Below are 25,793 nucleotides of genomic sequence, written 5' to 3' on the forward strand. Positions count from 1 at the left end.
TTATATTTTAAAAAGATTTGTATGCACCTTTTTATTAAAGTTGCTCATGGGATCAAATGACATCATAGAGTTCTTCTCAGGTGACAGAACATGCGTGATTGTAGTAAAGAAGAAGACCATTCCACAGGCTGCCATATGATAGCACAGCCTGTTGAATAACAACTGAAAAAAGTCAATTAAATATGATTCTTCTAATGTGGAAAGAAATAATGATTCTTCTAATGTGGGAGACAGGTTTTAGTTCTGTGAGTTGGCTGGGAGTAGTCAGCCCTTATGCAGGTGCTGCTGAGAGTCTCTCTGATAACCAGCTATCCAAGACTGAGATGAGGGGCTCATGGAGTTGGGGATTTATAGTAGATGAGTTGACTTAATTTATCTTAGCAGCTTTCCAGGTCAATGTTTAATTCTGCCTCTCTCTCTCTCTCTCTCTCTCACACACACACACACACACACACACACACACACAGGACATCCATATAAGCAATGCAGTAGCTCCACCCTAAATTATACTCACATTCTGCTCAACAGGAAAATCCTGTTTCTTTTTAGTATTTTTTTTCTCCTTTTGATTCCTCCTATTATCCTAAGAAGACTGCTACAGAGGACATGGCTGGTAAGACTTCTTTTGATCACTCTGGGGCATTAGGAAAGATATTTGATATTGACTCACTTCAACTTTTATTTACTAGAATCTGTATAGTTTGTGTGAACAATTTTTAGTTAGAGGAGAAAAGAAGGAGCCCTCCTTCTCTGAGCTATATTCTGTCAGGCTCTTATAAACGGCCTCATAGGAAATGAGCTATGGATCTTCCCTGAATGTTCATGTTCCAAACATGACTGAAGTTCAGAATCTGCATAGTGCAATCACCAAGGATGAGTCTTTCTAAATAAAAGAAGGGAAAATGACATAAATCTGACCATATTGACTCCGATTTCATGGATATATTTATATTCATCAAAGAAATACAACAGTTGGAGCTTCTTAGGCCTTTCCTGGCAACTCACTAAGGCAGAACCAGAAGAACCACCAGGTAAGTAGAGCCTTGTTTTTGAGGGTGCTGGGTTAGACTTCTATGAGTGGCTGCCCATGGGTTGAGAAGGAATAGCAGCGATTGTAAATACATGAATTAGACCATCCCTTGGGATAGCTGAACCACATAGAGGAAATATAGAAAAAAAGAAGAAGAAAGAATCCTAGTTATTGAGGTGGCAGTTGTATTTCTTGAGCTGGCTATCAATTTCAACACTGTTGTGCTTCCAACAGATAAGAGACTAAAGGAGAAAAGGAAAACATTTACTATCTTAGTGTCTGAGGATACGCTTTACACTTTGCTGGATGACCTACTAAGTGAAGAGGTAGTGAACGAAGAGGAGGCTGAAAATGTGAAAAAGAAAAATGCTACAACTAAAGACAAAGCCCGTGATTTGATTGATTCAGTCATTCCAAAAGGGTCCTGTGCCAGACAAAAACTTATTGACTATATCTGCAAGAGAGATTCCAGCCTTGCTTATAAATTAGGATTTTCTTCAGGTGAGATTCCAAGATTTTATTTAAAAATTATAAATGATTTAATGAACCAAACTATAGATATTTACAGTGTAGAATGTGATGTTCTGCTCTATTGGTCCATTGTGGGAAGATTAAATCAAGCTAATTGATGTATATGTCACATTGCAGGCTTGTCCCTTTTTTTGTGGTTAGAACACTTAAAATCCACTCTCTAAATAATTTTCTAAGATACATTATTATTAACTACAGTCACATTCTCAATTCTGTCCTTGTATCTTGGCATCTAATGCATGCTCTCTTATTTACCTGCCAGATAACAGATGACTCAGCAGCTCTTAACCTAATATATTATTACACTTGGTCTCCCATTCATACTGGCCTGCTCTTCCTGCTCTCCTTTGATTTGTTAAAATCAAATTCTCCTAGTCTCTTCTTCACATGTGGGCAGTACCTTACCCTTCACTTGAAGTGTCTTTTTATCTGTGGATAATCCTTTAGTCCTTCAGTAATAATTTTGAAGCCTTTTTTCTAATCTCTCCAAATGAATAAGAGACAAAAGTTTTTACTGTGGTCCTTGACATTAAGCCTTTATAATTCATGAAGTCTCCTGAGGACACATTAGAACCACATGCCCTTCCCTTATTTGTCATTTATTTGATGACACACATTTTTTCAATCCATTTCTCTTGACAACTTGTCCACCATCAGCTATATTACTTCAAGTTTTCCAATAGTGATAGTCCACTTCATCACTTCTGCGTAAATCAAGTGCAATTTATCATTCTTTTTCTTGCTTTATTACAATTAGAAATATTAGAAATGTGTTTTACAGTCTTTTCAGTGCTCAATCTAAGAGCTGTTTCTTCATGAAAGATGCTCAATACTAATGGCAATTAAAGGGTAATAAGGACCAACATACAGTAATTGATGAGATATTCCAATTGAAACACTGCCCATTTACTAAATCTACTAATATCCCAAGAATAAAACCCACTGTTCTTAATCTAACACACACTTTCCATATCTCCAGCCTCAGCTTCTGTTCCTCTTTAAATAAATGCCAATGCTCTGGTACATTATAGATATAGGAAATATTAAGGAAGGACTTGATTATGAGTTTGGACCCAGAAGAGCTGGAGACATAAAATTATGATATCCATTTGAAATCTTAGAACTGGATGAGATCACTATAAATAGACAGTAAAAGGAAGCCCTTGGAAAAGCACCAGGATAATTTCAGGAATCACAGGAATCAAAGGTAGCATTAGACTCTAGATGAGAATAACTCACCTTCATTGCAGAAGCAGTGGCAAACAGGCATATCAGTGCTTTGTGGTTTAATGTGAACCATACATGTGCACACAACACCAAATTCTGATTTCATCGTTTTCTAAGTCCACCTTATATTTGTAGTAGCAAGAGAAAAATAATGATGTTAACACTCACATAAAACTTAATATAGCCACACATTGCTTCAAGTACTTCTTGGGTGTTAAATCACTAAATATGCACAAAAATCTAATATGTAAACTGATTTATTTGTTCTCACTCAGAAGTGGGAAAATTGGAAACAGGGGATATTAAGTAATCTAAGTTCATATAGCTGTTATGCGGTAGAATCAGGAGTAAAGCCTGCTTCCAAATCCCATCCTGAGGACTGCCAAGCTGTATTGTGTTGTACAAACAGACCTTTCTATCCAATGATGCCAAATCAGAGATCCACAGGGACTCTGTTTCTTGTGTCTCTGTGTAAAACATGCCATTACTTCTAATCATTGCCTTACTCTTCTCTGAGTTCAGTCAACCAAACAAACCAAAATCCGCAACATCTATCCACACCTTTTTCTTTCTTTTGAGGCACATTTAGGAATAGAATGACTATTTCCCCAAGAAAGCATCAAAGACTACTCAGGGAGGAAATGAGTATCGATATTCTCCAGCCTGAGCCTGCTTGATGAGACTTTTGATGACCTTCACACACTTTGCCCAGTCGATGGACCTATATTCTGAGTTCTAGATCCTCAGCAAGGACAGCTGGTCACCACCACCACCCACCCCACTGATGCCCTGGCATCTTGGCTGCTCCATAACTTGAAAAGAAAGGATAAACAACTGGACAACCTGTCCTCCATTGTTCAGTAGAGCCAAGCACTCAGCTTTTAAAAATAGCCTTATAAAGAAATCAAGGAGAAATGAGAATCCAATGTTGATAACTACATGTAATGAGAGAGACTTGGGAGAGTTATCCATCCAAAACAAAGCACATTCTAGCGATTCCTAGGGACCAGCTATATAATCCTTATAAATCTGAGATTAGATTCAAAGGAGATTTTTAATGAAGTTTTCAGAACCAAGGCAGATCAATAGAGTCTTATTAGACCTATTGTTTCCTAGTCTTCACCAGAGTCACATGCATATATTGCTGCATCTGGAGTACCTCTCTTAATCAGTTAACTTTTCCCACAAAGGAGCAACAACTCTTGCCTGACCACAATTTCCCTAAATTAACAAGATGTTGGACACAACTAGTTTTTACCAGCTAACAGTTTTCCCACAAAGTTTTCTTTTATATTCCAAGAGAATTAGTACACTCTGACAATTACTGGGGTGACTTGGGTTCTGGGATGCACCAATAGAACCAGGATACAGGGGCTGGGGTTGTGGTTCAGAGGTAGAACACTTGCCTCAAATGTGTGAGGCACTGGGTTCAAGTCTCAGCACCACATAAAAATTTTTAAAAAATAGATATTGTGTACACCTATAATTAAAAAATAAATAGAACCAGGATACCATATATCACATTTGTCATGTCTTTTAAAATTTGTGCAGAAGCTATTGATGGCAGACCAGAGACAGTATCTGAAGAATCCAGAGGCTTACTCAAGCTTTGTCCTCATCAAAAATTCCTGGAACTATGCACAAAGGAGGCTGGAAGGGTGAGATGGAAAATTAATGGAATATGGAATCAAATGAAGTAGAAAGATTCCCTAGATGTAAATACACAGAGGACTTAAGAGTAATAGTATTTCTTTTTTTTTTCTTTTTTCTTTTTTTTTTTGTACCAGGGAGTTGAACCTAGATTTAACCTAGGGGTACTTAATCACTGAGCAACATCCTAACATCCCCAGCATTTTTTTTTTTAATTTTGAGAGAGGATCTCACTAAGTTGATTAAGGCTTTGCTAAATTGCTGAGGCTGGCTTTGAACTTGCAATCCTCCTGCCTCAGCCTCCCAAGCCACTGTACAGGCATGAGCCACCATAGCTGGCTGACAGTGTTTTTTTTTTTTTTTAAGATATATGAAAGTACCTCAAGGGTCAAAAAGTAACTGTATATGAGTATTTTATTGTAATGTGATCTTGACAGAAGGGATTTTATTCTATCAGGAAAATTAGATGTGCAATAATGAAACAATAATGTTTTGATGCATTATATATTGATGCTACTTTGTGTTTATATATAGATACTATAAAATAAAATTAAGGATTATTATGATCAATGTCAACTGAAGAAGGTGGGGAATGATCTAGTATTCAAGAATTTTGATATGGGTCTTTTATATCAGATAAAGTTTGGCTAAATATAAGGAAAGGGACAAGGAAGGACAAAAAGTATTCTAGTCTACTCCACGAGATCATTGAATAAATAGCCCACATCTGTTCTTATTCATTACTCTGGGAGTTTGCTTTTCTTGCAGTAGCTTTCCCTATTCCCCTTATTTTGTCTGATTTCTTTCTAAAACTCTTTCTACCATTAAAGAAGGAGAGAAAGAAATGGTTCCAGCAAAAGTTAGCAGATGAACAAACAGTTATTTCATGTCATTGAGAGTGTTGCCTGAGTATGCTGTGAATATATTGAGAACTTTAATTGCACATAACTTGGCATTATTCTGCAGATCTACCCAATCAAAGAGAAGGCGACCTGCACTCGCCTGGCCCTCATCATCTGTAACACAGAGTTTGACTTTCTCCCAAGGCGCAATGGGTCTGAATATGACATCCAAGGGATGCAGAGGCTGCTTGAAGACCTGGGCTACACGGTTGTTGTAGAAAGAAATCTCACAGCCAGGGTAAGGCCCCCTTCCCTATTTGGTACACATACTTATATATGTCCATGTACCTCTATTTGAGGGCCATTCATCTTATTTATCTGGGACTTGTTTTGCTTTATCAACTCTTTCTTTCATTCTTCTCCTTTTTTTTTTTTCTTGGTCCCAGAGGTGCTTTATCACTGAGTTAGGTCCCCAGCTTTTTTTATTTTTATTTTTTATTTGAGAAAAGTTCTCACAAACTTGTTGAGGGTCTGGCTAAATTTCTGAACCTGGCCTTGAACTTGCACTCCTATTGCCAATTACATTGAAATTATAGGCATTCACTACCTGATCAAGCTGCTATTTTTTTCAATTTGAAAATGGAAAAGTCAAAGCTGTCATTGATAGTTGCCAATGTTACCTTGGAGCAGTGAATATAAACACTGTGTGTATAAGCATACATATATGCACATGTGTTTGTGTGTATATATTTCAGCGATAGTATTTTCATTTTATTCTTATTTTTATTATTCTTAAACCCCAAATTGATCACTTAGGAAGCACACACACACTTTCTGCCAGCATGTGTGGAGAACTGGAGAAGTGTTCACACAGAAGGCATTGCAGCCAGAGAAGTCATGGTCCCCAGCAGAACTGTGGCAGCACTGGGGCATGTAGGCATGTGGAGGAGTAAAATATCTTGACTTTTTACTACTGCTGTTTTCCATTCTCCTCTAGTCTCCTGCCAGTGCCTTTTATTGGGCAAAAACAATATGAAGTTTGTTGACAATAGAAATCAACAGGTATTGTCTGTAGAGACACAAACAAGGAAGATAAGAGCAAAAAATTGATCTGGGGGGTTAAAATTTTTAAAAGTTAGCATCACAAGGTTGGGGCTACAGTTCAGCGTAGTCCTTGCCTACCAAGTGCAAGGCACTGTGTTTGATCCTCTCAGCACCACATAAAAATAAACAAATAAAGGCATTTTGTCCATTTACAACAACAACAACAACAACAACAATAATAGTAATAATAATAATAATAATAATAATTTAGCATCACAGGAGAAGGATATCAGGAAAGTTGGAGGAGTAAGAAGCACCTCTGTACCTTGAAAATTATACTGGCAGAAAGCAATGAAATTACTCTTTGGACTCTGGATTTTGTTTGAATACTTTCAAGCTTCTAGGGATCAGACTGAATGATAAATGGCAGTTAATATTGGTAGCTACCTATCCCTTATCCCACTCTTCAACCTGGGGCAGGTAGCCATGGGGATGGCAAGCTGCATTTATGGTACAACTTGCTGGAGAAAGAGTGGAAAAAAAGACCTTTCCTCTAAATATTGGAGATATGTGTTCTTACTGAGAACTGTGGGCATGGAAGCTGGATGCCATGTTTGAACCCTCACCAAATAAACAGTTTCCAGATATTTAAGTGACTGATAGTCTTTTTTAAATGTTTAAAAACAAGAGCATATATGAGGGAATTTAGGCCACCACATATGCCCAGGCTCAAAAAATACCTGAAAATATCTTAAACTTTCACCTCAGACAGATTTCTGACACAGAGATATATTAAAACAAACAATAAGTAAAAACATCAACTTCAAAGAAAGGGGAAATCCAAGGTAACACCATTGCTCTTGACCTTGGTATCCACAGGTTTCATATCAACACACTCAACCAACCAAAGTTTGAAAATATTCAATTAAGACGTGCATTGGTACTGAATATGTACCATTTTTTTTCTCTTTTAGTCTATAAGCAATAAAGTACAATAACTCTTTGCAGAGTATTTATATTATATTAGGTATTATAATCAATCTAGAGATGATTTGAAGTATTTGGAGATGTGGTGTAGGTTATATTCAAATCCCATGTTGTTTTATATAGAATTTGAAGGTCACAATTATATAATACTCAAATATCTAGCTAAAAATATTACAAGGCACAGACAAATTAGGAAAGAGGAAAACAAATCTAAAGGAGCCATCCATGAGGAAGCACAGATTGAATAATTATTAGACAGAGGCTTTACATAGCTCTCTTTTTTAAAAAATATTTTTTAGTTTTATGTAGACACAACACCTTTATTTTATCTATTTATATGTGGTGCTGAGGATCAAACCCAGGCCTCTCTTGTGTTAGGCAAGCGCTGTACCGCTGAGCCACAACCCCAGCCCAACATAGCTCTCTTGAAGATGCTCTGAGAGCTAACAAAAGACATAGGCAAAACCAGATATAAGATATCTAAACAAAATGAGAATATCAATACAGAGATAGAAAGTATAAAATGGAACAAAAAGAAATTCTGGAGCTGAGAGGTACAATAATTGAATGAAAACATAAAACTAATAGGAAAAGTAAATAAAATCTTAGTTCTTTAAAATAAACCACAGAATTGAGGAGGAGGAAGCAAATAATTAAAATTGGAAATGAAAAAGAGAACATTAGTTTCAAACTTACAGAGATTTAAAAAGATTATAACTATGAATAACTACATGCCAACAGATTAGATAACTGAAATGAAATGGGTAATTTCTTAGGAACACACAGCTTATCATAACTAAATTATGAAAATAAAGAAATTTGAAATAAATCTATACAAGTCAGGAGATTCAATCAGTAATCAAAAAATCACAACAAAGAATACTGGCTTAACCAATGAATTACACCAAACACTTAAAAAAAATTAACAGCAATTTTCTCCAATCTTTCAAGAAATTCAAGATGAGAAAATAATTTATAACCCATCCCATTCTATGAGGCTAGAATTACTATAATCCTAAAGCTGAATACAAGAATCATAAGAAAATAAAATCTCAGAACAATATATTTTGTAAATAAAGAGGATTCTTTACTTTAACCAAGTGGGATTTATCCCAGGAGTGTGGTGGTGTTTCAACATAAGAGAAACAATGGATAACAGATCACATGGACAGGATGACAGGAACAAAAACAACAAATTTGTGATGACTCAAATTAATGGATACAAAGAATTTGACAAAATCCACATTTGCACAAAGAAAGCTCTCAGAAAACTATGAATAGAGAGGGGCTGGGGATGTGGCTCGAGCGGTGGCGCGCTCGCCTGGCATGCGTGCGGCCCGGGTTCGATCCTCAGCACCACATACAAACAAAGATGTTGTGTCCGCCGAGAACTAAAATAAAAAATAAACAAATAAATTCTCTCTTTCTCTCTCTCTCTCTCTCTCCCCCTCTCCTCTCTCTTAAAAAAAAAAAAAAAAAAAAAAAAAAAAAAAAAAAAAAAACTATGAATAGAGAGAAAATTTCTCAATCTGCTAAATAGTATTCATGAGAAACTCAGATAAAGTTTTTCTCCTAGATCAGTCAGCAGGGTAAGAATGATCACTTTCATCAGTGCATTCAACATTGTACTTGAGATCTAGCCAGAGCTATTAGAAAGAAGAAGTAAGAGGCATAGAACTGATAATGAAGAGGGAATGCTATTTATTCACAGATTCTACCACTAGCTTTATAATAGAAGGCTATCAGAACTAATAAAAAAAAGTCATCATCATAGGAGTTGCAAAGTACAAGATTAACATAAAAATACGGTCTTGTGTTTCTATATGCTAGAATGCACATTGAAATGAAAATTAGAAAACCAATTCTATTTGTAACACCTAAAAGCATACAATATTTAGGAATAAGTCTAACAAAGGAACTGAGAGACATGTACACCAAAAATTACTAAATATTGTTGAAATAGAGAAAATCTGAACAAATAGAAAGATAATCCATGTTTATGCATTGGAAGGGAATACTATTAACATGCTAATGCTGTCATAAGTGATCTACATATATAATGAAACCTCTATCAAAATTCCAACAGACATTTTTTTCTTTTAGGGAGGGTGAGAATTTGAAAAGCCAATTCTCAAATTTATAGAGAATTGCAAAGAAGCTCAGATATCCAAAACAATCTTGAAAAAGAAAAAGAATGCTTTCAGCTTAAAGTAATTAAAACATATGATACCTATAAAGAAATAAAAGGAGGGGCTGGGGTTGTGGCTCAGTGGTAGAGTGCTCGACTTGCATGTGCAAGGCCCTGGGTTTGGTTCTCAGCACCACATAAAAATAAATAAATAAATAAACTTGAATACTTAAAAAAAAGAAATAAATAAAAGGAGACACAGAGACAAGATGCCAAGGCAGAAAAATGGCTGCTCATCTAAGTGGCCACCTTTATTTACACTAATAGGTTATATTAGGTCATTAGTGCCATAACTACATTATTGTTTATTGTATCACTAAGTTTTCTTATTCTGCAGTTACATTCTACAGTTCAATATACAATGTTAAGAGCTTTGTGTAACTCTCAAGAAAGTCCATTATCTGAAGTTACCATTAGGCATTAGGTGGGCAGGTCCTGGAACACTGGAGCTTGGTGAAACATTATAGTTATAGCACATTCCTTTATTACCAGGAGCTATATACCTGACATTAAGGTTGAGGCTGATAAGACTCTAGCATAGAGCCTCAGGGCATTGCCATAGCAGCTAGGCCTTGCACATGGATTAGTTATCTTTCCAGTTCCTGGGAAAAACTGCAGAATATTTCAACTGTGGAAGACAGGGTGCCTGGTATCCTTTGAGAATTGGCTCACTAGAGAAACACTGTCCTATATATTTCCACGGTCAGAACTCTTACAGATAGCATCATAAATACAGACATATAGAGCAATGGAATAGAACAGAAAGCCTCATATTTGTGTTTAATTGATTTCAACTAGGGTGCCAAAACTATTCAGTGAGGAAGGGAGAGACTTTTTCTTCTCAATAAATGATACTGGTAAAACTAGATATTCTCATGCAAGATCAAGTTGGAATCCTAACATAAATTATATATACTATCATTATTAAGTTTTAATCAATCAGAGATCTAGACTTAAGAGCTGAAATTATAAATCTCAAGGAAGAAAACATTGAATAAATTCTTCATGACATCAAACTTGGAAACAATTTCATGGATATGTCATCAAATGCACAGGCAATGAAAAATAATTGATAAATATAACTGTGTCTCAAAAGATATGAACAAGAGAGTGCAAATGTAAGCTGAAGAATGGTTTGCATATCAGATACCTGTTAAGGGACTAATATCCAGAATATACAAAATAACTCCTAAAACTCAATAACAATCTGATTCAAAAAAAATAAGCTAAGGACTTGATAGTTATTTCTCCAAAGAATACAAACAAATATCCAGTAAGCATATGCAAAGATGCTCAACATCATTATTCACCTGAAAAATGGAAATCAAAACCACAATGAGTCACCACTTCACATCTACTAGGTTGGCCATGATAAGAGGAGAAGAAGAAAGAAGAGGAAAAAACGGAGGAAAATAACAGGTATTGGCCAGAATGTGGAAAACTTAGAAACTTGTGTTTTGATGTTTGTTATGTAAAGTGATGTAGTCACTGTGGAAAACACTCTGGGGTGGTTCTTAAAAGATTACACTACTATATGGCCCGCTGATTACACTCCTAATTACATTTATATCTAAACATATCAAAAGCAGAGACTCTAGCAAATATACTTGTATGTTGTTATTTATATCATTATATTATTACTTACAAAAGTTTAGTGTGGGGAAAAAAAATCAAGTGTCCATCCACAAATGAATAGGTAGGTAAAATGAGGCATAAAGATAAAATAGAATATCATTTGGTCATAAAAAGAAGTGAGATTTTGGTATTTTCTACAACATGAATGTGTCTTAAAACTTTGTGTTTAATGAAAAGGATGGATAAATGTCCTATGTTTTGACTTTTTGTGATAAACTTAGTATAAGCAAATTCATAGGAAAACGAAAGTGGAATAGAGTTTACTAGGAGATAAGGAGGAGTTAAAACTAATGAATGCAGTTTTTGTTGGGGATGGTGAAAAAGTTTTTGTACAGAAAGTAGTGAGATTTTATCAAACAATATGAATGTATTTGAATTATAAGGTCAGAAATTATTAAAATGATAAATAATGGATTATATACATTTTGCCACAATAAAACATTTGCCAGTATATTAAAAATAAATTAAGGGAATGCATAGAATTACAGTATTGAAATATTTTCCTGAATTACTACAATAACATTAATAGCAACAAAAAATAACAATGGTTGTCATCCATGTGTACATTTTATAAATTAAGCTCTGAAATGTGCCAGCCACTTGATGTTTATTCTTTCTATTGCTCAAAGCTTTAACGTGGGAAAGTGTAGATATTGTGTTGTGATGATGAAATGTTTTCTCTCACAGGTCATGAAGAGAGTCCTAAGAGATTTTGCTGCCCGCCTAGAGCACAAGTCCTCAGACAGCACATTCTTGGTGCTCATGTTCCATGGCATCTTTGATGCGACCTGTGGGATCACACATGGTGATGAAACACAAGATGTGTTGCCTTATGATTCCATCTTCCAGATTTCCAACAACCAGAACTGTTCCCATTTGAAGGACAAACCCAAGGTCATCATCATCCAGGCCTGTAGAGGGGGTGAGTTGCAATGGGGCCCAGGGATAGGAGAGGAGTATGTCATGCAGGCTGAGGCTTATACTATGTGCTATCTAATCTGGTGAAAATGCCATGAGCCTTACCTTTGTGCCATTATATCAAACAGATTTCTTTGGAAAGAGCATTTAGGGGTGGCAATAGAGAAATGCTATCCAACTTAAAAGTAAATCGTCATTGAACCACAGTTAAGTGGCGATGATAATATGAATTCTAAATTATTTTTTACATAGAATTATTAAAACTGTGGCATGAAGAGGGTTTAATTTAAAAATATGTTATGAAAATTTTACGATCTCTGACTGTGAAGTATTTCACCTGAAAGTGAGGGGTCCAAATTAAAGCTGGGAACCTGTGCCTCTAGTCTTAGCTGTCGCGACCCCCTTGCCCGCAAGGAAGACGCAACAACAGGAATCTTCTTTCAGCCGTTTATTCAGGTCCTTGATATTTCTTCTTCTTCCTTCGGATGCCTCTCCCAGCCTTAATAAAGCATCTCAAGCCCCAATGCGAAGCTGCCACGTGGAGCTTTCTCATAGGGTGTTAAAAAACCATGCGCCAACTCTCCCAAATAAGGAGTTGTTTGTTACAGACCACAGCGGAGCCAGCGCCATCTTGTAATGGCGACCACAGTCCGCAGAAACGGCTCACCACAGTTCCCCCTTTTGTTTTCCAAAAACAATACAGGCGAGAGTAGAGGTCCTATCCCACTGTGCAGAAGTGGCTGCATAGTATGGCTCAGCCCCAAGGAGGGCCCTTCCCCAGATCTGAGGCCATATCAGCCGACGCCTTTTTTCGTGGGACGGGGCGTGGACACGTCTAACCCGCATGCAATAGGACATGCTCTCCTTGAGGTCCACTTCAAGGATCACTCAAGTGCAGTGCCTTGCCTCGCATCCTGTATCGTGATGATGGTGGACGAAGGGGGATGGCTGAGGCTGAACTGTGGCTGTATAGAAATACGACGACAAACAAGTTGGCAACACCCTAAAAGAAAGGCACGGGTCTTAAGGCGATAGAAAAGCACTAGTGTGGAAACCCATCTGCGTGCAATGGCAGTAAAGCCGGCAGAGTGCAAGGGCTTTCCAACACTAAGAGAATAACAAAGAAAGACATGTCGATCCCAGTGCAATGTTCATAAAACTTGGGGTGCAACGACCATGTCAAAGATTTACTGTTTAATCTGCGCAAGCCAGACTTGAGGTGAGATGCCATTTTCTAAAGCTGCAAGAGCTTGTATGATCATAGCTTTATCTGGACCAATTTCCGGCCAAATATTCGCCAATGATACGGGAGGCATTCCTGGAATCATTAAATCATGAACCGGCATCGGCATTGGCCAAGCCCGTGCCGCTGCCCACCACTGCATTGGTGTCGTCCATGTCATCGGCACCAGCACCAGAGCCAGAGCGCTCAGCAGAATGAAGATCCTCATCACGGGATTGCTGTGGTATTTCTTGTTGCTGAGTAGCTGGCGTCAAGACTCTTCTTGTCAGGCGTTCAGGGACCCACAATGGTTCCGTGCGATCCTGGGGAAAAACACATACAGATCCTCGTGCCCATGTCAGCACGGGGTCGGGGCCGTTCCATTGGCCCGTAAGAACATCTTTCCACTTAACATAGCCAATCACAGAGGGCTGAGGGGACACATGTCTATCGGCCGCAGAGCGACCGTGAATATCCAAATTCAAAAAATTAATGGTAAAGAGAGCTAAGGACAGGCGTTCTTTAGGAGTATGTTCAGCTCCTATTCCCCCCTTATGTTTTTGTAAAGTTTCCTTTAAGGTGCGATGAGCACGCTCAACAGTAGGCTGCCGCATAGTGGCAAGCACACATAATTGGAAAGGTTTATCACTTTGGAGCCTGCATAAAGTAGCATGTTGTATAGCTTCTTCTACTGTCATAAGGGCCGCTCTAGCCTCTTTAGTGAGGCTACGAGGGGAAGTAAGATCTGGATCACCCCTAAGAGTAGCATACAAAGGCTGTAGCATAACATTAGAAATATGTAAATATCCTCGTATCCAATTAATATCTCCCAGCAGTTTTTGATAATCATTTAGAGTTTGGAGATCCTGAGTTCGTATGGTGATTTTTTGTGGTCGTAATTTGCCATACCCAATTGTTGCTCCCAAATACTTAATAGAATCCCCTGTTTGAACCTTTTCAGGTGCAATATGCAGTCCATATTGAGCTAACAACTTCATTAGGTCTTTATAGGCCTCATGAATTGTCTGCTCTAATTTAGCAGCCAATAATACATCATCCATATAATGAATGATCTTGATGGAGGAATTCTTATAAGGAGCGATTGCTGCTTTACATTCCTTGGTGCATTGCTCAAAGACCAATTGCTTAACAAGGGGCATGGCTCTATCAGGATCCCCAAAAATCTTTCCAGCGGCGTCCACCATCCTTGCTACAAAATCTGAAAAGGGTTCTGTAGGGCCTTGTATAATCTTGGTCAAATTACCAGATACCTCTCCTCTGTTTGGAAGTGACTTCCATGCCCGAATGCAAATGTTATTAATTTGATCATATACCTCAAGAGGGAATCCTGTCTGTTGATTAGCAAATCTACCTTGCCCCAAAAGCATGTCCTTATCCCAATGAGGATGTCCCGCCGCATGGTTTTGGGCGGCCTGTTCTATTGCGCCCTCTAACACAAATGTTCTCCAGTCCAAATATTTACCTGGGGAAACACAAGCCCGAACAAGGCTAGCCCAATCAGAGGGAGTCATACAGTATCTAGACAGACTCTCCACCTGAGTTAGTGTGAAGGCGGCATCCACCCCATAAGTGCGCACAGACTCCGCCAGGGTCTTCACAATTTTAAAATCTAAAGGCTCATGGAATCTTCCCCTATTATCGTCCTGAAAAACTGGATAAGCAAGACCCATCTCAGCGTGAACAGCCTTCCATGTTTGAGCATGGAAAGCTCTCCCCGAAACACCCCCACCATACGGCGGTGGATCCGGAGGATCACATTTCTTGAACCCCTGCTTATCTTTGCTCCCTTCTCCTACAGCTAAACTCCCTAGCTGGCGAGACAGCCTCCCAAGCTCCTCCTCCTCATTCTCCTCTTCCTCTGACCCACTTTCACATGGAGGTGTGCGCAGCGCACTGAGATCTGGATACAATCGCCTCTTCCCCTGTTTCACGCTCCGCACACTTCCATCCTCCCGAGATACCTCACTTCCTGCCGTCTCTGATTTCTCCTCATGTAATTGTTCTAGAACTTCCTGTCCTTTAGTAAGTGCGTCATGACATCTGTCCTCTGTGAGGCAACTACGGACTATTCTCCAAAGGGGTATCACCCCGCCCTCTAATATGCCCTGCTCAGAAGCAAAGTCAAGATCTTTGCCTAATTTATCCCAACTGAGTATGGTAAGGCTGCCCGAAAATGCAAACCACGGTGCAGCAATATCTATCTTCTGTAAAAATCTCTGTAAAGTACGATGCTTCACTTCCAGGCCCTTGGAACGTAACAGGCCATCTAGGGCCAGGAGAAGCGGACTTGAAGATGCGGCACCCATGACACAACAACAAAAGAAACACAGAAAACAAAAGACACAGACGACAAAAGAAACACAGAAAACAAAAGTGAAAGTACACATTGCAGCTGCAATAAAATATGAGGCTCTCTCTTTCTTTGTAGAGGAGCTGACCCCGCTTTGGTCGCGGATCCCACTTACTGGGACTATCCCCGCTTTGGTCGCGGGTCCCACTTACCTGGGACTATCCGGTGCACCACCCCTGACGACTGAAAGTTCTGGTTCCCGGGTTTCGGCACCACTTGTCGCGACCCCCTTGCCCGCAAGGAAGACGCAACAACAGGAATCTTCTTTCAGCCGTTTATTCAGGTCCTTGATATTTCTTCTTCTTCCTTCGGATGCCTCTCCCAGCCTTAATAAAGCATCTCAAGCCCCAATGCGAAGCTGCCACGTGGAGCTTTCTCATAGGGTGTTAAAAAACCATGCGCCAACTCTCCCAAATAAGGAGTTGTTTGTTACAGACCACAGCGGAGCCAGCGCCATCTTGTAATGGCGACCACAGTCCGCAGAAACGGCTCACCACACTTAGCTATTAGCAAGCCTGAGGCAGGAGTTCAAGACCAACAGGAGCAACATAGCAAGACCCAGTCTCAAAATAATTAAACAATGCAAAGTGAGTGAAAGAAGCTAGACCTGAAAGATTGCATGCTATGTGATTCTATTTTACATGGCATTTGGAAAAAGCCAAAAATATAGGGATAACACAAGATAATAACTGTCAGAAGCTGAAGATGGGAGGGTTATTCTACATCTTGTTACAGAGATAGCAATATGACTGTACATATGTTAAAATTCACCAAAATGATGAATTTTACTGTATGTAAATTATACTGTAATAAGATAAAAAAATAAAAATATTATGGCATTTATTTTTCCTATAACTTTTTTTTAACTTTAATGTAATTACATCACTTGAGGAATGGTTTAGAAGGAAGAGGTAGCAATTAGGAAGGAAAGGAAGTGAAAAGACAGGTTTAGAATTTAATGTCTGTTTTTGCACAGAGTAGTTATTTCCTCCCTTGCTTTTGTGTTATTGTCACTTTAACTGTCATGAAACTAAAAATGGCTCTCTTTACTCAGGCATAGCCAATGTATGTTTATAGCAGCAACACTGCCTCTGCTCAGTTGGTACCTTCCAGGTCAAGAATGTGATTGCTATTCATTGACATCCTCTGTGGCTATGCTAGACCCATAGTGTGTGTGTGTGTGTGTGTGTGTGTGTGTGTGTGTGTGTGTGTGAAATTAATTGAAAATCTTTATAAAATCTATCCCATTTATTTATTTAGTTGTCAAAGAACTAACATGTATTCAACAGTGAGTAAGTAAATAACAGCATATCATTCTCCATAGGAAACACTGGAGAGGTTTGGGTCAGCGATTCTCCAGCAGGCTCAGTGGACAGCTCTTCACAGTTTTCTGAGAACCGGATGCATGATGGTGTCCACAAGGCCCATGTGGAGAAGGACTTTGTTGCTTTCTGCTCTTCAATACCACGTATGCATTTCGTTGGATGTATGTGTTGCATGGATGGGTTAGGATGTGTGAGAAGGAGGCCTGTCTGCCTACATGGCCAAAAGCCTTTACAAGGGAATGGGAAAGGAATGGAGATCCCATCCACGTTTCTGTAGCATTCTTTTACAGTTTAGTAGCAGTGGGGGCTTCTTCTGCTCTACATCCTTCCAGATGCCAGTCTTTTTTATCCACTTAGTAGGTGATGGGTCAGTAGGCTCACAGCAGTAATGGTTTGATGAGTCTACTGGCATGAATGCATTGCTTTTACCACTGACGATATTTTTAAATGAAAAAGGGAATGTGACCTCTTTTTCAAAAAGTTAAAATTTCTAGTTTAGAAAATCAAAAAACCTAAGTGTTAGATGTCATCAAAAGATCACCAAATAATAAGCAGCCCCTGACGAAATAAAATGGCAAACTAGGAGTTATAAAAAATTTTAGAGAACCAATTTTAAAAATCATCATATTTAAGGCAATTGCATTTGAAAAATAAGGTAGCATATTTCAGAGAAGATAATTGTCAGTGGACGGGGAAAAACAGGATTTATGAAATGTCCAAGCAAAAGCTTATTCTTAATATAAATTATTTATTTATTTTGTGTATGTATATTTATTTACTATTTAGCACATATCTGACAGGTAAGCTTTGTCATTCTTCTTTCATGAATTTCACAAAAATCATATAAATTGCCTGAATAAACACTAGCAGTATTTTCCAGGTATGAATTCAAGTTAGTTTGACTCTGAAGATCAGGCTATTGGAGGTATACCAATGAAAACAATACACAGCCTATCTAATTTGCAACTTTGGGCAATTCCAGTGTCAGAAACACAGACTTTTGTTCTAAGGAAAGAGCTACTAAGAAATAGAACAGAATAGCCTTAGCAGAAGACATCTCTGTCCATGACTAACATGGAATTTGAACCAACCAGTGTTAACAAGGACAGAGCACCCTCTGTCTCCCATTGGCTAGCTTGTTATCTATGAGTTCAACAACTGCTTGTCACTGAGCAGCTATTTTGCCTTGAGAAAAATTTGAAGATTAAGTAAAAAAAAAAATCTACTAGAAAATGTGACCAATGTAAACATAGCACTTATATTCTGAACCACAGAACTGCGGTTCCAGAGCCCTACTCCTGCACCTGTGATGCTACAAGCCTCAGATGATACCCTTTATGGTTTGATCAGAGCCCATCTAGTTACCCTTTGTGTTTAAAGTCAAACACAGTTATCTGAGTTTTTTTCTTCCTTCCTTAAATCTGTTCAAAGTTATTTATAATTGCTTCCTTTTTTGAAAGGATGAAGGCTACAGCTCAAGATTTATCCTTGTCTTTACTCACAGATAATCTTTCTTGGAGGAAAAAAAATGGTTCCATCTTCATCACAGAACTCATAAATAATATTCAAGAACATTCTTGGTATTGTCACCTAACAGAAATATTTATGATGGTAAGATCATATATTACTTCTTACATTCACTTATTGTAGAAGCCAGAACGATTGTGCATGATAACCTAGTTATGTATTTTGATAGTATGTTGTTCAGAGTGCAACACACTTTGCTTTCTACCTATTTTTAAATTACCTCATTCTGATAGGAAAAAAATAAATCTGTATCAAAATTTTAAAAATTTGGGAGATGAGTAAGAATAGGCTGTATTTATTTCTATAAGTGCATCTTTATACAAATATAATCTGTCATATGGAATGATATTTATTTAAATATTCAAATTATGGAATGCCTTTGGTGCAAATATTCTTTTCTTTTTTTACATTTGTTGAGTTCCCGTTCAATAAGAACTGTGGATTCCTGATGCAAACAATGCAATAAAAATGAGCAGACACAGTCACTACTTTCATAGCTAATATTCTAGTAGAATATAGAGAATTAAAAAGCACATCGCTCAAAAATAGGTCCTTCACATTTTTAGAGAAAAGAATAAGAGAGTTTTGTGAAAGGAAGGAATAAGTCCCATGTTAGCCTCGGTTGTCCATAAGCTTGATAGAATAGGAGTATTAGTATGGGTGTTGGTGTGGGTATGTTTTCATTGTTTTTGCTTGTTTGTTTTATGGTGTTTTTTTTTTTTTTTTTTTGTACCAGGAATTGAACCCAGGGACACTTAAACACTGAGCCACATCTCCAGTCCTTTTTTCATTTTTTATTTTGAGACAAAGTCTGATTAAGTTTCGAGGGCCTTGCTAAGCTGCTGAGACTGGCTTTGAAGTTGTGATCTTTCTGCCTCAACCTCCTGAGTTGTTGAGATTACAAGCAGGCACCACCACACCTGGCTAGTATGTGTTTATGACTGGCATAAAAACTGTTTTTACTGACCAATGAAAAAGGTATAGGAGGGAATGAAAACAAGCAAAAGAAGAATGTGAAATAAGATCTTAAGGGACAGAACACCAGGATTCCAATCTAAAAGGATTGAAAGGAGCAGGTCTGGAGAATTGAAGGAATCTCTAGGGGTTAAGACTCCAAGACATAAACCATGAGGGGAAATTTGATAGTTATAATTTAGAGATCAGAGACTCTTCTAGCTTAGTTGGGTTAACACACTCAATTTGTACCATTTCTGAGATACACACAAAAAATAGAAAACTTACATGAAGCAGTAATAGTCAGTGTACTGAACATTAGACAATGAAGGTCCCTATGCCCTGAGAGATGGGAAGCAAACAGGGTGAGTCCTACAATTATCTCATAATTTAATATTCTTGAGAATTTGCAGGGCACAACACTGGGAGGTAGAAGCCATGTAGAATCTGGTGGACTCAAATTTGAGAAGACAGAGCTGAGAGTCCAGGCAGAACAGGTAGTTAGAGTTCAAAGCACATGATAATAAAGGGCAGGGAGCTACACAGAACTGTGAAGATCTTCAGCAGAGTATGGTTTGGCATGTGCATTAGGAGACTACTTTAATTAGGGAAAAGAATCACACTAAAAGCTGGGCATAGTGGCACAAGACTGTAATCCCAGCAGCTTGGGAGGCTGAGGCAGGTGTAAAGATAGAATTTCTAAGCTGATTCTAAGCTGCAAAAGTCTGAGTTAAAGTGTAAAAGATTAGGGCATTGTAAAGCTTCTAGATTACAAGGCCTGGGCTAAAAGGTAAAAGTTTATTGTTACAATTCCCCTGCTATCCCCGGAACCTGCAATCTCTGTAAACTTGTTAGGACAATGTGGGACCTGCTCAGTAAATATCTCCATTGATTCCCTGGTTGTTTAATAGCTAAGGGCTCCAGGTAACATGGCATGTAGGCATCCAGGCCCCAGAACCAATCAGTTTGAATGTGTACCCCACTTGGAAGTGACCAATCACCCCTACGCAAACTGTTCCCTCCAATGAATGGACTAATCATGTATCAGAATTGTTGTTCAATTTCCCCGCGCCTCATGATGATTTGTTCTGATGTATGTAAAGCCCACCGCCCTCTCCAAAAAGTGTACTTAAGCTCTGCTTGACCTCTGCTCTGGGCTCTGGGCTGCTCTCCCTTCCTGAGTGAGCACGGGGCCCTAGCGCGCTGGAACGGATCCCTAATAAATCCCCCTTGCCATTGCATGAAGCTAGTCTCGTGGTCTCTTTCTCCGACGCTTCGCCGGACCCTTACACAGGTGGTTGGAAGTTCAAAGCCAGCCTTAGCATCTTAATGAAGTCCTAAGCAACTTAAAGAAACTTTGTTTTTAAATTTTATATATATATATATATATATATATATATATATATATATATATAGAGAGAGAGAGAGAGAGAGAGAGAGAGAGATATCTGGGGATGTGGCTCAGTGGTTAAGCTCACTTGTTATAATTATTAAATAAATAAATATCACACTGATGGGTTGGCAGAAAAAGCACTGTGATATTTATAAAGAAACAGGAAGAGTGCCTATTCCCAACAGCCAGTCTGGAAAAATCTCAATATATACCTGTTAAGGACTCAGATGTGTTGTTCCTAAATTTTAGAAAATAAAGAGCCTCACAATAAATAATTATCTGGTTCTACCTAATAAATTTTAAAAGCACAATCCAGAAGGATCCAATAAATCTCAACCAACAGTATGTAAAAACAAAGCATAATTATATGAATATGTATATGTGAGTTATATGTGTGTATAAATGTTATTTGACATCCATTTAATAAGATATCAGGCAAGTAAATAATCAGGAAATTAAAACTGAGTATTAAGAGATCAATCAATGAAAATTTACCCATACTGGCACAGATGTCAGGATTAGCAGAAAATGACAATATAACAGTTATTGTAAATATATTCCACATTTTTAATAGTCAAGTAGAATCATAGAAGATATAAAAAGGCTTGAATTGATTTTTTTTTAATTTTGGTACCCGGTATTAAATTAAGAAGCACTCAACTACTGAGCCACATCCCCAGATCAATTTTTTTGTATTTTATTTAGAGACAGGGTCTCACTGAGTTGCTTAGTGCCTGGCCATTGCTGAAGCTGTCTTTGAACTTCTGATCCTCCTGCCTCAGCCTTCAGAGCTGTTAGGATTATAGTCATGTGCCACTGCACCCAGCCTGAATTAAATTTTGAGGTGTGAAAACTAGGATGTGTAAGATAAAAATATACATATATATACTGGATAGAATTAGGAGCATATTAGATATTACAGAAGAAAAATTGATTTGAGTAAATTGTATAAGATAAGGCACAGAGAGCAAAAAAGGAATACAACCACCACCAGAAAATGGCCAAGGCATCAGTGAGTGGTGGTAAAAATTGAAGAGGCTAATACATGTGCAAGTGATGCTCTAAAGTTGGAGGAATAAAACTGATGAATAATGATTAAAAAAATGTCCAAAGGTTATTAAAGATATAAACCCATAGGTTAAAGAAAGACAATAAGGCTGAAATATTAAAATAGTGGAAAAAGATGGCAAGACTTACTTGAGTCCTATTCTTTTAAACTATTGATAAGAAAATCCTAAAAGCAAAGTGAGAAAAGAGGAATGCTTCATGAAGAAAAACTAAGAAAAGAATATAAACAAGCCTAGCACGGTGGTGCACACCTATCATCCCAGTGGCTCAGGAAGCTGAGATAGGAGGATCTTAAGTTCAAAGATAGCCTCAGCAATTTGGTGAGACGCTAAGCAACTCAGTGAGACCCTGTCTCTGATAAAATACAAAATAAGGTTAGGGATGTGGCTCAGTGATCAAGGACCCTTGAGTTCAACCCATGGTACCCCCCCCCAAAAAAAAAAGAATATAAACAAATTCATTGAAAGAATAATGCATGCTAGAAAACAGTTGTGAATAATAAGAACAATGAAGTCATTGTAAACCTAAAACTCTTTATTCAGAAAAATAAAAACAAATATTTCAAAAATAAAGGTAAAATAAACATTTTTTCCACCATAAAAAAGATTTTACTCCAAGAAGTGTTAAAGGAAGTCAATTAGGAAGGTGTAAGACAATACCAATTAGAAATGTAGATCTATAAAAGTGAATACAAACACTGGAAATATATACAAACACTGGAAATACAACAATATATATGTACATAGTTTATGTTAATGTGTATACAAACATGCACATATACTATCTCTTTAAAGAAAATCATCTGGTTAAACATATGCAATAAAAATATAGTATCAGTTCTACAACAGATGTGAAAGTAAAATATATGACAATAGAACAAATTCTGGAAGAAATAGATTTCTATAGTCATAATGTCTATACATTATAGGTAGGTGGCACAGTAACACTTGTGGTAAGATCAGGCTATGTCATCAGAAGTTAAAGTTATGTTAATATAAAGTTATTTACCATAAGCCCACAATTAATTACTAAAATAAAATCAGAATTATAATAAGTATAAATGAACATTTAAATAGCATAACAATTCAAGAAAATCAGGATAACTAGAAAGAAGGTGAAAGTCATCTGAACACACAGATTAAATATCAGATATTGTCAGATACAATCAAGTAAATATCAACTGTAACAGATCAACTTTAAATACAATGTGACAACTAGGTTAACAGTACAAGTACAGGAAAAGTGTATCAAACCTACACTAATCAACAACAAATTGAAATGGATTATTAGATTCAGACAAAATTGATTTCACAACAGAGAATACTTGAAGAAATAAAAATTTGTAATACCACAAAGATAAAGGGGTCTATTCAATAGAAGAACATCAAAATATTAAATATGTGTATGCCTAATAATAGTTTTAATATGCAAGGAGCAGAAATGGACAGAACTGCCTTAGAAATAGACAAATCTATAATTAGAATCAGAAATTTCATTACCCTTCTCTCAATAATTGATAGAACAAGTGCCCCAGAAGTCAAAGACAGACAAGATGTGAACAAGATAATCAATACAACTTGACCCAATTGGCATAGAGCATTTCAACCAAAGACAGCAGCAGAGACATTCTTCTCAAGGGTACATAAAATATTTACAAAGATAATGGCTATTTTGAGCCACAAAAAAGTCTCAATAAACTTCAAATGACTATTCATTAAAAATGTGTTCTTTAAATAGAATAGAATAAACTAGTAAGGTGTCTAGAATATTTTAAAATAAATAAAGCATTTCTAAGTAACACATGGGTCAATAGAGAAATTAAAATGTAAATGAAACATATCATCAACTCTGAGATATTACTAAAATATTATTTAGAAGACAATGTGAGCACTGCATGAAGAAATTAGAATTAAAAAAAAAAAAAAAAAAAAAAAAACGCCTTAAATCAATGGTCCAAATTCCACCTTAAGAAACTGGAAAAAATCTTGGTGGATTCAGTGGTGCATAGTTGTAATCCTAGGGACTCTGGAGGCTGAGGCAGGATGATCACAAGTCAAAGATCAGCATCAGCAACATAGTGAGAACTTGTCTCAAAATAACATAAAATAAAATAAAATGGCTGGGGATGTGGATCAGTGATAGAGCATCCCTGGGAAGAATCAGTGAAAAGAAAACTAAGCAAAAGAAAAATAAAAGAAAAACAGATAAAAAATGAGATTAATAATCCAGAAAACATTTAAAAATAAAGAAGAGATGGTGTTTTCAGTAAATAGCACTAGAGCAAATGAATAGCTATATGCTAAAAACAGAGAGACAACAAGAACTTTTATTCACTCTAGAACCACACGTGAAGACCAAATTCACATGTATCCTAAACCCAGATGTTAAACCTGTAGTTACAAATCTTCTAGAGGAAAAATGAGAAGAAAAATTTGGTGTCTTTCATTTTTACAAAGTTTTGATTAACCGTAATATGCAAAGCATAGTCTGTTAAAACATGTTAAATTTGACTTTATTAAGATAGACATGATGGTACATGCTCATAATCCCAGTGGCTCGGGAGGATGAGGCAGTAGGATCTTGAGTTCAAAGCCATCTTCAGCAATTTTGCAGGATAATGAGCAACTTGGGGAGAACACCTTTCAGAATAAAATATAAAATGGGCTGGGGACATGGCTCAGTGGCTGAGTGCCCCTGGGTTCAATCCGTAGTACCAAAAAAAAAAAAAAAAAAAAAAAAAAAAAAAAAAAAAAGGCAAGATTGTCTGCCCTTTTAAAGACATTTTTACTTAAAGATTGGAAGTAGAATTAATTGGGTGGGTATATTAGCTTTCCAAAACTACCACAACAAAGAACCCCAGACAGGGTGTCTTAATGAAAGAAATTTATTTCCTAATAGATCTGAAGACTAGAAATCCAAAACCAAAGTGTCAGCAGGTTATATTCCTACTAAAGAATCTCCTTTGCTTGCAGATGGCTGACTTCTCATTGCATCCTCACATGGCCTTTCCTTTGTGGGTACACATCCCATGTCTCTATGTGTGCCCAACATAACTCTCCTCCTAAGAAACACCATTTAGATTGGATTTGCACCCACACCAATAGCCTTGTTTTAACTTAATCACACATGTAGAACCTTATCTCTAAATTTAGTCGAATTCTAGGAAACTGAAGTTATGGCTTCAACAAGAATTTTGGAGAGACCCAATTAACACCATATCCCAGGAGGAGTATTGGAATTAATTACAATTTGAAGGTGACTTTTAGTATCTGACTTAGGGCATCAAGTTATGAGTACCAGTGAGGAACTGCTGGTGTAATTAAAGGCTTTTTCTCTTAAAGTTTTTATAACTCTTTGGCCTTCACATCTCTGCAAGAATCAATCCCAATCATGATCATGTTGTCTTATGGTGTAATAGGTTTTCTACTTCTCCATAAAGGGCAAAACTCAAAGTATTTTTATTTTTAGGTTCAACGATCATTTGAAATACCAGGTGTTAAAACTCAGATGCCCACAATTGAAAGACAAACCTTGACTAAACTTTTTTACCTCTTCCCAGGCAATTAAAATCCGTAAGTATCTTTATTTTTTTAATTGATTTTATTATTTTTTTAAATACATGACAACAGTGGAATGCATTACAATCCTTATTACACATATAGAGCACAATTTTTCATATCTCTGTATATAAAGTATGTTCATGTCAATTTATGCCATTATACATGTACATTTTTTTTGCATTACAATTCCTTTTTTTAAAAATGTTTATTTTTTAGCTTTAGGTAGACACAATATCTTTATTTTATTTTTATGTGGTGTTGAGGATCGAACCCAGTGCCTCACATATGCCAGGTGAGCGTGCTATCACTTGAACCATATCC

General features: G+C 37.1%; 1 protein-coding gene across 1 annotated transcript; it reads left to right on the forward strand.

Annotated features, from left to right (window-relative positions):
• Positions 1–606: 606 nt before the first annotated feature.
• Positions 607–25,479, forward strand: LOC308641671 (caspase-1-like; the record flags this gene model as incomplete). Its single annotated transcript, XM_081280303.1, has 7 exons — positions 607–613; positions 1,265–1,531; positions 4,340–4,446; positions 5,405–5,578; positions 11,822–12,056; positions 16,970–17,124; positions 25,381–25,479. The coding sequence occupies 7 exons, from the start codon at positions 607–609 to the stop codon at positions 25,477–25,479; spliced, it is 1,044 nt and encodes a 347-aa protein (XP_081136429.1).
• Between the last annotated feature and the right edge of the window lie 314 nt (positions 25,480–25,793).

Source organism: Spermophilus citellus, assembly GCF_964194105.1.
Source record: "Spermophilus citellus genome assembly, chromosome: 2".
In the NCBI taxonomy this organism is placed as follows: domain Eukaryota; kingdom Metazoa; phylum Chordata; class Mammalia; order Rodentia; family Sciuridae; genus Spermophilus; species Spermophilus citellus.